The sequence below is a fragment of the Bufo gargarizans genome, chromosome 5 (genome assembly GCF_014858855.1).
Source record: "Bufo gargarizans isolate SCDJY-AF-19 chromosome 5, ASM1485885v1, whole genome shotgun sequence".
NCBI lineage: Eukaryota > Metazoa > Chordata > Amphibia > Anura > Bufonidae > Bufo > Bufo gargarizans.
Window position 1 is genome coordinate 335,787,948 of NC_058084.1, and position 16,490 is coordinate 335,804,437.

The 16,490-nt window shown below is 42.5% G+C and overlaps 1 protein-coding gene across 1 annotated transcript in view; it reads left to right on the top strand.

Annotated features, from left to right (window-relative positions):
- Positions 1-15,103, top strand: part of CAP2 (cyclase associated actin cytoskeleton regulatory protein 2) — a 114,701-nt gene extending 99,598 nt beyond the window's left edge. Inside the window, exons 9-13 of the mRNA XM_044293417.1 lie at positions 6,262-6,434; positions 8,276-8,399; positions 8,533-8,615; positions 10,217-10,357; positions 12,335-15,103. Coding sequence (XP_044149352.1) covers positions 6,262-6,434; positions 8,276-8,399; positions 8,533-8,615; positions 10,217-10,357; positions 12,335-12,418 — 605 coding nt within the window. The 3' untranslated portion in view covers positions 12,419-15,103. The remainder of the gene's footprint in view (positions 1-6,261; positions 6,435-8,275; positions 8,400-8,532; positions 8,616-10,216; positions 10,358-12,334) is intronic.
- The last annotated feature ends 1,387 nt before the right edge of the window (positions 15,104-16,490 follow it).

The following is a 16,490-nucleotide window of genomic DNA, read 5'->3' on the forward strand; positions in this document are numbered from 1 at the left end:
AAACGATGGTATCCGTTCAGACAGAACCGTCTGCATTATATTTTACTAAAAAAGTCTAAGCACAATTTGTATTCAGACGGATCCGTCCAGACTTTACATTCAAAGTCAATGGGGGGCGGATCCGTTTAAAAAATGCACCATATTGTGTCACCTTCGAACGGATCCGCCCCCATTGACTTCCATTGTAACTCTGGACGGATCCGTTTGCCTCCGCACGGCCAGGCCGACACCCGAACTGATGCATTCTGAGCGGATCCACATCCACTCAGAATGCATTAGGGCAGGACGGATCCGTTCGTGGCCGCTTGTGAGAGCCTTCAAACGGAACTCACAAGCAGAGCCCCGAACGCAAGTGTGAAAGTAGCCTCATTTCTAAAGCTGTAACTTTTTTTTTTTTTCTGTCAACACAGCCATATAAGGACTTTTTTTGTATCATTTAAATCACCCAATTTTAGATGACATTTTAAAGTTTTAATGTTTTGTACAACGTTAAAAATTTTTGGGATGCTGACCATGTAAAAAACACAACACAATTATGCCATTCTTTCTAGAGTTTCATTTTTACAATGATTACTGTATAGTAAAAATAAGAAGCTATATTTATTTTGTGATTATAGAGATACCAAATTTAGATAGTTTTGTGTTTTAATATAAAAAAAAAGTAAGAGCTTTAAAAAAAAAAAAATGCATGTTTTATGTTGAAACATTTTTTTGCTTTTGCTGCCGATGATGCTGTGGGTTGTTTTTTTCCCCCATGGGAGCAGTGGTTTTTATGGATACCATTTTTGGGCTGAATGCAACCTTTCGATCAATTTTAGGCCTCTTTCACACGGGCGAGATTTCCGCACGGGTGCAATGCGTGAGGTGAAAATATTCATAAACAGAAAACTCCAGCACTGTGCGTCAAAGCTTGTTTATTTGGAATGCGTCGTAACAACAACGTGACATTTCGGCCACCAAAGGCCTTTATCAAACTAGTGCCGCTGTCAGGAGAAGCGCCAATCTGTGCTGCGCTGCAAAGTAATAGCGTGGAGGTGAATGCATTGCACCCACACTGAATCTGAACCCATTCATTTCTATGGGGCTGTGCACATGAGCTGTGATTTTCACGCATGGTTGCTAGAAGATGATCAGGATGGGGACCCGATCATTATTATTTTCCCTTATAACATGGTTATAAAGGAAATTAATAGCATTCTGAATACAGAATGCTTAGTAAAATAGGGATGGAGGGGTTAAAAATAAAAATAAAAATAAAAATTTAACTCACCTCATCCACTTGTTCGTGTCGCCCGGCTTCGCTTCTGTCTTCTTCTTTGATGACCAGGATGAAAAGGACCTGTGGTGACTTCACTGCGCTCATCACATGGTCCGTCACATGATCCATTTACCAAGGTGATGGACCATGTGATGAGCGCAGTGATGTCACCATAGGTCCTTTTCTACCAGCTCATTAAAGAAGAAGACAGAAGAGAAGCCGGGCTGCGCGAACAAGTGGATGAGGCGAGTTAAAAAATGTTATTTATTTTTTAACCCCTCCATCCCTATTTTACTAAGCATTCTGTATTCAGAATGCTATTATTTTCCCTTATAACCATGTTATAAGGGAAAATAATAAAATCTATACAACTCCTAACTCAAACCCGAACTTCTGTGAAGAAGTCCGGGTTCGGGTACCAAACATGCAGATTTTTCTCATGTGCGTGTAAAACGCATTAAACGCTTTGCACTCGTGCAGAAAAATCGCACATTTTCCCGCGACGCACCCGCATCTTATCCGGCCCTCACAAGCGACTCCCGTGAGAAAGAGGCCTTACTCTCTTTTGTTTGGGAGGGACCATGGCCAAAAAAAAAAAGGGATTTCTAAGGATTTTTTTTATGTTGTTCTCCACTCTTGAAAAATATATACCGTATATATATATTTGTTATTCAAAACTATTTATTGGTTCACTTCAGATAAAAGCACATCAACTTATGACAAGAGGTTTTATAGGTGAATATTTTACAGCTTTAGGGCTCATGCACACAAATGTATTTTTTGTCTGTGTCTGTTCCTAATTTTTTTGCAGTCCATTCGCTTCAATGGGACCAAAAAAAAAAAAAAAAAGAAATGACTGTGTGCATTCAGTGTCCGTATGTCCTTTCTGCAAAAAAATAAAACGTCCTATTATTGTCTACATAATGGGCAAGGATAGGACTGTTCTATTAGTGGCTGGCCATTCCGCTCTGCAAAATGCAGACTGCAGAATAACAACAGTTGTGAGCATGAGCCCATAAAAAGCTTTGTTTCATGTTACAATGATCTACTTCATATTCATAATATGATCTACCTCTACCCTGCCCCACCCTCTCCCTGGAGGTCTCAGTAGAGGAAAAGTCAATATAATATCCAGGAATAGAAATATAGCACTTTCAGTTTTCCTAAAGATCCTTTAAACTCCTGCCAAGGCCTCTTTCACACGGGCATCATGGTCTTGGACCGGATAAGATGCGGGTGCGTCGCAGGAAAATGCGCGATTTTTCAGCACAAGTGCAAAACATTTTAATGCGTTTTGCACGCGCGTGAGAAAAATCGGCATGCCTGGTACCCAAACCCGAACTTCTTCACAGAAGTTCGGGTTTGGGATCGGTGTTGTGTAGATTGTATTATTTTTCCTCATAACATGGTTATAAGGGAAAAAAATAGCATTCTTAATACAGAATGTTTAGTAAATTAGAGCTGGAGGGGTTAAAAAAAAATAAGAAAAAATTTAACTCACCTTAATCCACTTGTTCGTGCAGCCTGGCTTCTCTTCTTTCTTCAGGACCTGGTAAAGGACCTTTGATGACATCACTGCGCTCATCACATGATCTATCACCATAGTGATGGATCATGTGACGGACCATGTGATGAGCGCAGTGACATCACCACAGGTCCTTTTCCTACTGCACAGCAAAGATGAAGACAGAAGAGAAGCCGGCTGCATAAACAAGTGGATTAAGGTGAGTTCAATTATTTTAGAGAAAAAAATTTAACCCCTCCATCCCTATTTTACAAAGCATTTTGTATTAAGAATGCTATTATTTTCCCTTATAACCATGTTAAATGAGAAAATAATAATGATCGGGTCCCCATCCCGATCGTCTCCTAGCAACCGTGCGTGAAAATGGCACCGCATCCGCACTTGCTTGCGGGTGCTTGCGATTTTCACACAGCCTCATTCACTTCTATGGGGCCTGCGTTGCGTGAAAAACGCACAAAGTAGAGCATGCTGCGATTTTCACGCAATGCTCAAGTGACCACTCATGTGCACAGCCCCATAGAAAAGAATGGGTCCGGATTCAGTGCGGGTGCAATGCGTTCACCTCACGCATTGCACCCACGCGGAAATCTCGCCCTAAAGGTACCATTAAGGCCTCTTTCAAACGGGCGAGATTTCCGCACGGGTGCAATGCGTGAGGTGAACGCAGTGCACCCGCACTGAATCCGGACCCATTCATTTCAATGGGGCTGTGCACATAAGCGGTGATTTTCACGCATCACTTGTGCGTTGCGTAAAAATCGCAGCATTCTCTATTTTGTGCATTTTTCACGCAACGTGAATGGGAATGCGTGAAAATCGCAAGCGTCCGCAAGCAAGTGCGGATACAGTGCAATTTTCACGCATGGTTGCTAGGTGACAATCGGGAAACAGGTGACAAAAGGGAAAATAATAGCATTCTCAATACAGAATGTTTACTAAAATGTGGATTGAGGGATTAAAAATAAAATAAAATTAACTCACCTCTTCCCCTTGATGGCGTAGTTGCCGATCTCTGTCTTCTTCTTTAATCATGAGCTGCCGGCTAAAAGGACCTGTGGTGACGTCACATCACCTGGTCCAATCAAATGGCCCATCACCATGGTGATGCACCATGTGATGAGCTCAGTGATGTCACCACAGGTCCTGAAGAAAGAGCATAGACCAGCAGCTATGGAGGAGGCGAGTTAATTTTTTTGTTATTTTTTTACCCTCAATGGACCTTCTACTATGCATTCTGTGGTCAGAATGCTATTATTTCCCCTTATAACCATGTTATAATAAATAATAAAATCTACACTACAACTAACCCGAACTTTATTGAAGAAGTTTGGGTCTGGGTACCACATTCAGTTTTTTCTCACGCATTGCACTTGTGCGGAAAAAACTGAACCACGCAATACAATCGCAGTCAAAACTGACTGAAATTGTGTGCTCACCCGCAAGATTTCCCCGCCACGCACCTGTATCCTATCCGGCCCCAATCCGTAACACCCGTGTGAAAGAGGCCTTAGTGTAGTGAAAAGAAAGAACATTAGGCCAGTTTAACATGGACAATGTTTGGTCCTGCAATCACACTACGTGTGAGAGCCGCTATACCTGGACCGCTATTTCTGACCCGAACTCACAGGATCACAATGATTTGTGATGCTGTAAATTCCTGTCTGCCCGCTGGTCTAGTGTACACTACTCAGAGAATGCTGTGAGTTTAATACAGAAGACGTGTGATCAGGCAGGTACTCACATCATAAGGCCTCCTGCACACGAACGTGTGCTGCCCTTTGCCGTATTGCGGACCGCATTTGCGGATCCACAATACACAGGCGCCGTTCCACGGGCATTCCGCATCACGAATGCGGACACATTCACTTCAATGGGTCCGCAAATCCAGAGATGCAGAGCGGAAGCATTGAACGGAAACCCACGAAAGCACTATGGAGTGCTTCCGTGGGGTTTCGTCCAGTACTTCCGTTCCACAAAAACATAGAACATGTCCTATCTTTTTGCAGAATGGGCGGATTGCGGCCCCATTAAAGTGAATGGGTCCGCGATCCGCTATGGCTGCCCTACAGTCGGTGTTCGTGCATTGCAGCCTGCAATTTGTGGGCCGCAGCACAGCCACGGGGCGAACACGTTCGTGTGCAGGAGGCTAGAGAAGTACAGCTCTGTCCGGTAAATGCAGATATCACATGCAGTGTGTTTCCAGGGCTCAACATAGCCTTTGTATTATTTGTTTATGTATATATAATAAATGGGGGAAATATTTTTATAATCTTTCATATTGTGGGCTAGAACCTATATTCCAGTGATGGCGAACCTATGGCACGGGTGCCAGAGGCGGCACTCAGAGCCCTCTCTGTGGGCACCAGCACTGTGAAAAAAGTCTATGGTGTACCAATATGCCTTAGACTTTTCCTGCTATTCATCAGCGCAGGGCGCACTATGAACAGCACAAGCAGGGCACTGAATGTAGGCAGGTTTTAATAGCTAAATGATAAAGTTCATGGAATATATACTATATTGAACTATAGTATTCAGGTTAAATTGCCGTGTTGGCACTTTACGATAAACAAGTGGGTTTTGGGTTGCAATTTGGGCACTCGGTCTCTAAAAGGTTCGACATCACTGCTATATTCCATTGCATAGGGATTTTTTACTGGAATTCTCCTACATCCTTTCAGAGGCAGGGTGTAATAGGTGCAGTACCAAGGTGGCCATGGGCACATTCAGAAGGCCCTCAGCTGCCATGACAACTGCTCACCACCCTCCAATTACGTTACAGGGATGCCAAAGGACATAAGGAGCCCCCTCTGTCTAATCAGAGGGATTAAACGGACAGGATCAGGTTATCTAGGATCCCAGCAGTAAGAACAGGGTGCCGGCTGTATACTACAGATAGCAACCGCAAGTGATGGCACAGCTCTTATGTATGCGCCATCATAGTACCATACTATTACAGTGCTGTTAATGTGTTAAGGAACTTTTTGGTGCCTTTCTAGACACTTTTCAAAAGGGTCTATGAAAGGCATGTGGCTTTGTAAAGCTGTAAATACGATAGACGTTAATGACGTGCACCACTTTTTTGGCATAAAATAATAGTTTAAAGTCTTGAGCTAGCATGAGCTAGATAACAGTGGCTAACTTCTAGCAGTGGATATTTCTACAACTAGATGCGCCAAATTGCCGCAAAAATTCATCAAGTTGCATGTTAAAAACTAGTAGAAAATAACTCCACAAAAAAAGGCTTATAAAGCCTTATTAGAATTGGGCCTGCACAAAATGCTCTCCAGACGTGATGTGGTCGCCATGGGCACTGTACCCACCAGCATGTGGAAGCTTTGCACCACACTATGTGTTCAGATCACATAGGAGAACAAGGGTGAAATACTCTTTAAACGGAGCATAAACTGAGTTTTGATTTATCCATAAGTATAAAATAAATGTGCAAACATCTATATTTTTTTTCCCTTGTATTCTACAGGGCTAAAACATGTTTCTGATGATCAGAAGACTCATAAGAACCCTAGGCTTCGCGGCCAAGCACCAGTTCGATCACCTACCAAAAGTCATGTTTCAGGCTCCACCTCTAGTAAATCTGCTACACGGCAGTCCTATCCCCCTCTTCTTGAGCTGGAAGGAAAGAAATGGAGAGTGGTAGGTTGCCTGGTTTTGTTTAGACCAAAGTTCTTTGACCTGTAGTTCTCTAGCTGTTGCAAGATCATTACTCCTAGCATGCCCTGAAAACTACAAGTTATCATGGCATGTGGGAACATCTGCATAGCCACAGGTTAAGGAACACTGGTTTAGACTATTGTAATTAAAACATACTTGCTAACTTTTCACTGTCGGCATCACAGTCATATCCCTTTTCTCCAACCAAGCTTCCTTTGTAGGTCATACCCATTTCATGATACATCACACCCCTTTTTGTGACATGCCCTGCCCCACAATGCATGGTTGGGTCTCCGGGCTGACTCCTATGATGCAGCATCCCGACACCACATTCAGATGCAGTTCATTGAGACACCCAGAAGATTTACCAGCTCTACTTGGAGTTTGGGAGGTCTCCCCTTTTTCTGGGAGCCTCCCAAGCAAGGCTGGACTGGCCCACCAGAGTACCAGAGGATCCTACTGTGGACCCAGGCTCTAACCATAGTGGGCCCCAAAGGTCTAGGAAAAAAAAATAATAATAAGTTTGGCTGCTTTTAGAGTCAGTCACTTTCCTCTTGGGTCTATTTCTTTGATTTAAAACCTTTTAGACTTTATTGATAGACCTCAAGAATAATTTCCTCTAGTGGGCCTAAGGCACTCCAGAACTCCACACTGCCTCCCAGACATTCCGGGGGAGTTGGCAAGTATGAATTAAAATAAATAAGTGGTCCCATGATGAGTTCAGGGCCACCATTATACTGTTTGACATGTTTTCCAGGCTCCTAATATTGATAACTGATCATTCAGATAGGTGATGGTGCAGGGTGTTAGACTTTGATGGATCAGATATTAATGACCTATCAGCTGTTCCCTGCAGCCTCCGGCTCCAGAATTGGCTCTTTGAATGGAATAGGAAGAACAGCTCCATTCAAAGTGTAGTGGGCACATTACAGTAGGTTACTACAGCTCATCTCCCGTTGGTGTAAAAGGGAGCTGAGCTGTAGTAACCCAGAATGGCCATTACACTATGAACAGAGCTGTGCTTTCCGTTCCGAACTGCTAGTTCTGGTGCCGGAGTCCTCCTGGGGGTCTTTAGCATGTGATTGTCTGATCACTTCTACCATAGACTGCAAATGATTTACCCTTGCAGCCTATGGGTGATTCACTTTTTTCCTATGGAGCCCTGCCACAGGCATGAGAACATCGCTGTAGCAGGCCTTGGACCCTTCCGAAAGCCCAAGGCTGCCATAGCAACTGAACGGCTTCCTCGATTTCAGCTTAGAAGAACCGTTCAGGTGCCACTCGCGGAAAAAGACACCTCTGATGCTGTGATCGGAATTGACCATGGCATCTAAGGGGTCACGGCATCTGACCGTGGCAGAAATGTGTCTATTGTAATTTATTTTACTCCATTACCTTTTTTTGTAATTACTAAATAAATTATACTTTTTACTGTAATACCATACAATATACTGGTATATAGAGATGTATCTGCATGTCAGTACATTGTACACAGGAAGAATACTAGTAGGAGACAATCCTCATCCTCTCACCCTCCCTCCTGTGCCCTGTAGCACACTGGTTGGCATGTCAGTTTCCCATACAGAAGATCCTGGGTTTGAGACTATATATACTAATATATAGGGGTGTCCCCCAAACACTGTCTGAATGCCAACAGTGTTTGGGGATACCCCCGGGGATGACTCTATATATGGAAAGCCAAGTCATCCAGCTCTTCTTATAAATATGTCTTATTATATAAGTGCTCACATTTTATCTCACGTTACAGGAATTATTGGTCAATGCCAATGTTCAGCTCTGCTTTATCTGTCTCTGAAATGTAGGAGTACCAGGAGGGTGTAAATGATTTAGTGATTTCTGAAACTGAGCTGAAGCAAGTAGCTTACGTTTTCAAGTGCAAGAAAACAACCCTGCAAATTAAAGGGAAAATAAATTCCATAATAATAGGTAAGGGAGCCTATGGTGAGAAATGGTTATGTTTGTAATAAATGCTGACTGTATTTTATGATTTGTATGAGTAGTCACTTGGAAAACATGTCCTATAGCCATTTTCTGTGATTTTTCTCTTATTGTGTTTCAGACAACTGCACTAAACTTGGCCTAGTGTTTGACGATGTTGTTGGCATTGTCGAAGTTATTAATTCTAAAGATGTTCAGATACAGGTAAGGATCGGGATGTTAAAAGCCTCAGCATTGGACTGCTTCCCCTGTTATAGCAGCTCTCTGGATCCGCCACTAGGGGGAGCCCAGATACAGCTTGTCTATACAGATACAGTATGGAATTAATCAGCACTGAATTTTGGACCTAAACATAAAGGCTGACATTAACTTTAAAAATGGCTTACTACTTTTGGTATAGCTCTTATTGGAGCCCATTTTAAGTCCTGTGTATGCTTCTGATCAAATACTTCATTATTCCATTTTCTAAGGCATTTTTGGATGATTTTATCATATATAGGCATATGAAGATCTATATTCAGAATCTCACTTAAATAGTGTAAATAATACTGGCCGGCTGTATCCACAAGATATGCCATAAATGTCTGACTGATGTGGGTCCCATTTCTGCATCTGGCACCTGTCTCCAGAACGGGGTGCCCCAACATGCACCTAGCCTTGTGAAGTGGCCGCTGACCGCCAAAAAGAATGGAAAGGTGGATGTCTATATGTTAGATTCTCTTCATTCATTTCTTTTAATAGTAGCTGAGCAACAATCAGAGAAATGGTTTTTTTTATGTCATGTTCCTGGGACTATTACACAAGACATGGATGTGCCAATTTACTAAGGCTGTCTAGACCTGCACCAGATTTATCTCAGAGGTTCAGGCTGGATGATAAATGTGGTCCAGGGATAGACCTTTCTCTCACTCTGTACCAACTATTGGTTGGATTACACTGAGACAGAATTTTACAATTTTGGTGCAAAAGGTTGTATGTTAGGCTCCTCAGGCTGCCCCTGTCTGTGAAGCCTCACCCTTTTGAAAGCAAGTTGGAAAAATTTTTATGATGAAGTAATGCATCTTTAGATGGACCTTGTTGTCAACTCGGGGAAGGTAGATTTACTATTGAAAACGCCTTAGATGCCTTACTCCACTTTCTGGCTACTGCTGACCAATGTATTTGTAAGAGGATTATACAGCACTTACTAATATAGCCTTTGTTGAAATTCTGCACCATTTTCTATATTCCATAAGGCATACGGGTATGCCCTTGTTTACAAAGTCTTTTGTGCTGCCCACAAAGAGGGCCTGTCCATTAGATGGCCGCTGATGGAGGGTCATGTGACCAGGCAAATCATTCCGCTTCCTCCATTCTAACACACTGTACCTTTACCAGACTCACAGCAGTAAAGTGCAGAGGCAGGTGAGGCATATTTGAATGGAGGAGGCAGCATATTGAGGTGATTTGCCTGGTCACATGACCCTCCATTAGCAGCCATCTTATGGGTAGGACCTACATGTGGACAGCACAAAAGACTTGGTAAACAAGGGGGGCAAACCTTATGAAATATAGAAAATGGTGCAGAATTTCAACAAAGGCTATATTAGTAAGTGCCGTATAATCATCTCACAAACACATTGGTCAACATAACCGGAAAGTGGCCAACCCTTTAAGGGTTTTAGACTCTTTTCCCGCCATGCTCCACAGGGAGGGGGCATGACTTAGTAGAAAGTTGACTTTATTTTTTAACTATATTCATTCGTTAAGTGACCTTGTCCTTCAGAACTGCCAATAAACTGTTCTATATTTCTGCTGCTACAAAGGTCATAGGCAAAGTGCCAACCATTTCCATTAACAAGACAGATGGCTGCCATGTTTACCTGAGTGAAAGTTCAATAGACTGTGAGATCGTAAGTGCCAAATCATCAGAGATGAATATCCTCGTCCCAAACAATGGTGATTATGTAAGTCACAAAGCTTCGAGTCGTTTCTCTATGTACTACTGCACTTTGTTTGTCTTGTGTAATGATCTAGAGCCAATATCGAGAAGGCCTAATTCTCTAGAGTCTATTGGTTTATACAGTGGTTTATAGATGTCCTAGACCTGTATCTAGTCCCCACTTCAATTACAAGTGATTGAAATATTAGATTACCAGCAATTATATTCATATCTTTTATCCTTCCAAAAAATTACTTTCACTTTACTTTACACTCCTGACATCTTGGATTTTACAAAAAATTGCTGCTTATATTCTATATAGTGATGAGCGAAGTATTAAAAAATTCAATTCCGCTGCTTCGCTTCATCACAAAGCGCATTTCTTTGTAAGTAGCATGACAGGGAACAGCGATTGCTCCTCATCATTGTACCCCTTGCCGCGTTCATAGCTGATCGTGGCATCTGATAGTAATAACCCTTTGTAAAATGTAAAAAAAAAAAAAATTGCATCATACTTACCTCATCTATTTGCTTTCGACGGACCAGCCACTGCCATCTTGATTTTAAGAGCTGGCACAAAATATTGTGCAGCCCGTGATGACGTCAGATCGTCGTCTGGCGTGGTGACGTCATATGTCACAGCGCACAGGATTTTGTGTGAGATCTTCAATCAAGATGGCGGCGGCCGGCCTATCGCGAGCAAATGGATGAGGTAAGTATGTATTTTTGTTATTTATTTTTTACACCATTTCAGGCAAAAATCGATTCGCTACCACGAAGCACGAGGAAATTTGGCTTTGCGGCGAATCTAATTTTTCTTGAACTTTGTGGACTTCGATTCGCTTAACACTAATGCTATACAGCCTAAATGCCAATGTGTGGTCAAAGCCAAAAAAACTAAAACTTTTTGTGGATTCATCTTAGAAGGGATGCAGCTCGTCACTGCTAAAGCTGTGTCCTTTCCCATCTCAGCCAGTAACTTTCATTTCTGGAGAATATCTGTCCGAGTTAAAACTTTTTTTTAAGGCAGGGAAGCTATTCAAATATCTAAAATAAAAAACTAAAATACTCACCGCTCTGAACCTCTCCACTCCAGCACCACTGCTTCGATCCTCCCTGCCACCGGAGCCCGATGTTGTTTTTTTGGCTGCAGTGATGATGTGCTCATATACCGCACATGACTGCTGCAGCCAATCACGGACCTCCACGGTATAAGGCATGAATCAGGTACAGTCATGTGCACAATTCCTTACATTACTGTATTGCGGAAGCACTGAACTCATTTTTCTAGTGGAAGAACAGAAAAATGGAGCTCAGAGTACCAAAGAATAAAAATACACATAAATATGATGCCGTAAACAGGATACATGAGAGCAATGGAAAGGAAAAATGCGCCACCCTGGGAGGGCACGCAGGTCACAAGTACATAAATATATGACAGTCATAGAGAAGTACTCGGTACCATGACCGATCTATGAGTGAAGTACATACAAAAAATAAATAAAAGTAAAGCGGTGAGTGAAGGTCAGTTAGGGACCAACTGCAGAGTAATGGATGGAAAGTAATCGAACAGCCAAAATCAAATAATTAAAGACCAGGTGGAGTAAAACACCAGGGTCCAAAAGCCGTGGAGGTATGCCCTAAAACCAGAACTCACCTAAAGCGGACCGTGTGTGAAACAACCCAGGATGGCGCTACCCCAGGTGTCCTTCTCCCCTTTGGGACACCTGGGGTCGTTTTTTGTTTTCTAATCATTTTTCTAGTGCCAGGACTGAGCATGGCATCTCTTCGTATGTGCCTGCAGTGGTTGTACTGTGTGTGAACCCAGTGAGGTTTAGAGCTCTGCACTAGAACAACTTCCTGGGAGATGGAATGAGAAAAGGATCATAATCCAGGCTTGTCTGACTTGTAAAGACCTAATCATTCATACATTCTACCCTTTTCTGTATTGTATCCCTGGGTTTATATACCGTAATCTCCTGTGTTGGTTTTGTCTCTGCAGAAAGAATTTCCTGTTCCTGAACAGTTCAAGACTTCATGGGATGGCTCCAAGCTAGTCACTGAACCTGCAGAAATGATGGGCTAATCGGATATAGTAATTGTGTACATGCTTCAGCCTCGCCAGATGGAGAACACCGACTGCGCTCATGGCATATTGCATGTACCCATAGAGTATGCAGAACAAATATCACCTTACTGTTCTTGTGGGCATTTAATGTGGCATCAAATCCTCCAAGAAACAACTTTTAATAAATCTGAGATGTACAAAGTTTTACAATATATCACAGATCAATCATCAGGTAGAGCATTGATACTACCTATTTGGATTTCTAGAATCTCGTTGGCAGCACACATATATTTTGGCCCCTAGCAATGAAAACTGATCAAAGCAGATCTGGTGCTGGGAGTAACATAATCCATTGCTTCAAGCAGAATCCTTCCCTGACTGTAGGGGGCAGCATTTTAGCAGATAGACAGACCATCCTTTACATTCTCCCCACCACAGATCCAGAGTGGGGCCTCAAATAAACTGACAGCTCCATCTTGAATACTGAATTGCTCCTCAGCACATATTAAGCATTTAGCAGTTGCCTGCAAACACATCACTTAAAGGCTATGTACACCTTTGGGAGCAATTTTTTTTTACTCATTTTGGGCTAAAAATTCTTTTTTCAAATCGGTCTTAATTAAAAATATTCAGCCGTTCTGTCACAAAGGGTTAACTGTCTATGTGTTTGAATCGTACTTTCATTTTGTGTCGGCCATCTAATAAATCTTAACTCTAAATTACTAAAAGGTCTCAAACACTTATTTAAAGGTGGGTTTACACTAGTTGAGAAGAAGCCGATTGTTGTGAAGGAAGCATTCCTTCCCGACAATTGGCTTCTCGTTCAGTGAAGGAGACCTCTGCATCTACATGGAGCTATCTCCTTCACAATATAAAGACAGTGATCCCTCATCCCCATACAGAATCATAGTTTCTGGACAGCAGATCGCTGTTTAGACAGCACGTTCTGCTGCCCAGAAGCAATAACTGATGTGCCTGCAGGAACGGCAGGATGACCCGATGAACGAACATTTCACTCATTCATCAGGTGATCGGCAAAGTGTTCAAGGGAACGATAATCTGCCTTACAATGGGGCATATAAATCCATCTTAAGCCACATTCCTATCAATAAGATACGAATTGAGCTATAATGAGTGTTTAGAAGGTCAGAGAGCCGAGATGAGGAGCAGTAAAAGTACAGAGCAGCTACTAGAGAATCTGAAGGCTGTACAGAGAAAGGGGCTGAAATTTTTTAATAAAGACCAATTAAAAAAATAAAATTTTGCTCAAAAAGAGTACAATGCAACAATAAAAAAAATGCCTCCAAAAGGTATACATAGCCTTTAAAATATCTATATAATTTCTATATAGAAGACAGAAAAAATAAAAGCTTGCATATCATTAAAGAAGTGATTTTTGGCGCTGCTATTTTTAATTCTGTCTACAATCAGAAACATAATAAAACAGGTTAGAAAAAAAGGAACATCTATCACTATCTGGTTTAAATTAGTAAAATAAATATGGGGGATACATTCCCTTTAATATTCTAACTTGTAATACTATTACACAGGCAAAGGAAAATGTTTAGAGCACTATATTACTTAGTAATATCAAACCCTCGTCACTCTTCAGCTCTGTGAGAACTACAAGTCCAGATGAGATGTCTATGTGCTGTCACAAGAAAAGGGAGTAAGCTCCGCAGTCACCTGGGTACATCACCCATCACAGCTTAAGGAGGTGTAACCGATGTCTTGTTGTTCAAGGCTTGCGGCTGTACAGAATCTCAGTATTAATTGTATAGCAATATTACTTAGACATTGTAATACACTATTAGATTAAGGTATGTATAGAGCTGTTATGTGGTCACTGTATGTTAGTAGTTGATCACTGTATGTTGGTATTTACTTAGGGGTTGTGTAGCACTGTTACTTAAGCACTGTATTGTATCCTATTCTTGCAGTATGTGGTGCTAGAGGCACTGTATAGCATTGCTCTTTAGGCAACTGGATAGAAGTGCTATTTGGCCAAAGTAGGGCACTATTATTTAGGCATCATACAATATGATGCTGTTAATTAGGTATTGTATGCTATGGTTATTTGTACACTGTATGACAGTACACTATCGCACCAACAGAAAGTACAGGACAGGGCACCACTCAGTATCAGGCCGTCCTGGCTGCCACATATGCCCACTACCACATTTGGTATGTATGCTGGTCCATTGGGGTGTTGGTTTGGGAGCACTGTTATAGGGGTTTGTCATTGTCTCCAGACTTATAGGGGTTATGCAACAATTAATATGATGATCTCAATCAGGGCAATCTCTTTCTAACAAAGCCCTGTACCTCACATGGATCCAGAAATGTCCCCATTCATTGGGCCAATTGCTCTGATAGATTGTCTTCAGGCTGGCAGCTCAGGGGGTGTTTTCTTTCTGATGCAGCCCTCTCTGTAACTGTCACAGTAGATATAGCTGGTGGCCGTTGAAGGATGGAACTGAGCATGTGCGACCAATTCAGTAGGCCAACCAGCACATTACTATACAGATTAAACACCTGGGAGCGACATTACAGTATATTAAAGTAAAGAGAATATCTCATAACTGTAGCATTTTTGTAACAGAAAGTAAATCACAAAAGTAACAGGTTTTTCACACTGAATTATACACTGAAAGAAAATATAAACACAACACTTTCGGTTTTGCTCCCATTTTGCATGAGCTGAACTCAAAGATCTGAAACATTTTCTACATACATAAAAGACCCATTACTCTTAAATATTGTTCACAAATCTGTGTTAGTGAGCACTTCTCCTTTGTCGAGATAATCCATCCCACCTCACAGGTGTGGCATATCAAGGTGCACAGGTGTGCATTAGACTGCCCACACTAAAAGGCCACTCTGTAATGTGCACAGTCTTTCTTGGGGGGGGGGGGGGGGTCATAAAACCAGTCAGTATCTGGTGTGGCCACCATTTGCCTCACGCAGTGCAACACATCTCCGTCGCATAGAGTTGATCAGGTTGTTGATTGTGGCCTGGGGAATGTTGGTCCACTCCTCTTCAAAAGCTGTGCAAAGTTGCAGAATATGGGCAGGAACTGGAACACGCTGTTGTATACGCTGATCCAAAACATCCCAAACATGCTCAATGGGTGACATGTCCGGTGAGTATGCTGGCTATGCAAGAACTGAGATGTTTTCAGCTTCCAGGAATTGTGTACAGATCCTTGCAATATGGGGCCATGCATTATCATGCTGCAACATGAGGTGATGGTCGTGGATGAATGGCACAACAATGGGCCTGAGGATCTCGTCACAGTATCTCTGTGCATTCAAATGCCATCAATAAAATGCACCTGTGTTCATTGTCCATAACATACGCCTGCCCATACCATAACCCTACTGCCACCATGGGCCACTTGATCTACAACGTTGATGTCAGAAAACCGCTCACCCACACGACGCCACACACGCTGTCTGCCATCTGCCCTGAACAGTAAAAACCGGGACTCATCCGTGAACAGAACGCCTCTCCAACGTGCCAGACGCCATTGAATGTGAGCATTTGCCCACTCAAGTCGGTTACGACGATGAACTGCAGTCAGGTCCAGACCCCGATGAGGATGACAAGCAAGCAGATGAGCTTCCCTGAGACGGTTTCTGACAGTTTGTGCAGAAATTCTTTGGTTATGCAAACCGATTGTTGCTGCAGCTGTCCGGGTGGCTGGTCTAAGATGATCATGGAGGTGAACATGCTGGATGTGGAGCTTCTGGGCTGGTGTGGTTACACGTGGTTTGTGGTTGTGAGGCCGGTTGGATGTACTGCCAAATTCTCTGAAATGCCTTTGGAGATTATGGTAGAGAAATGAACATTCATTGCATGGGCAACAGCTCTGGTAGACATTCCTGCAGTCAGCATGCAAATTGCACACTCCCTCAAATTTTGCAACATCTGTGGCATTGTGCTGTGTGATCAAACTGCACATTTCAGAGTGGCCTTTCATTTTGGGCAGTCTAAGGCCCACCTGTGCAATATTCATGCTGTCTAATCAGCACCTTGATATGCCACACCTGTGAGGTGGGATGGATTATCTCGGCAAAGGAGAAGTGC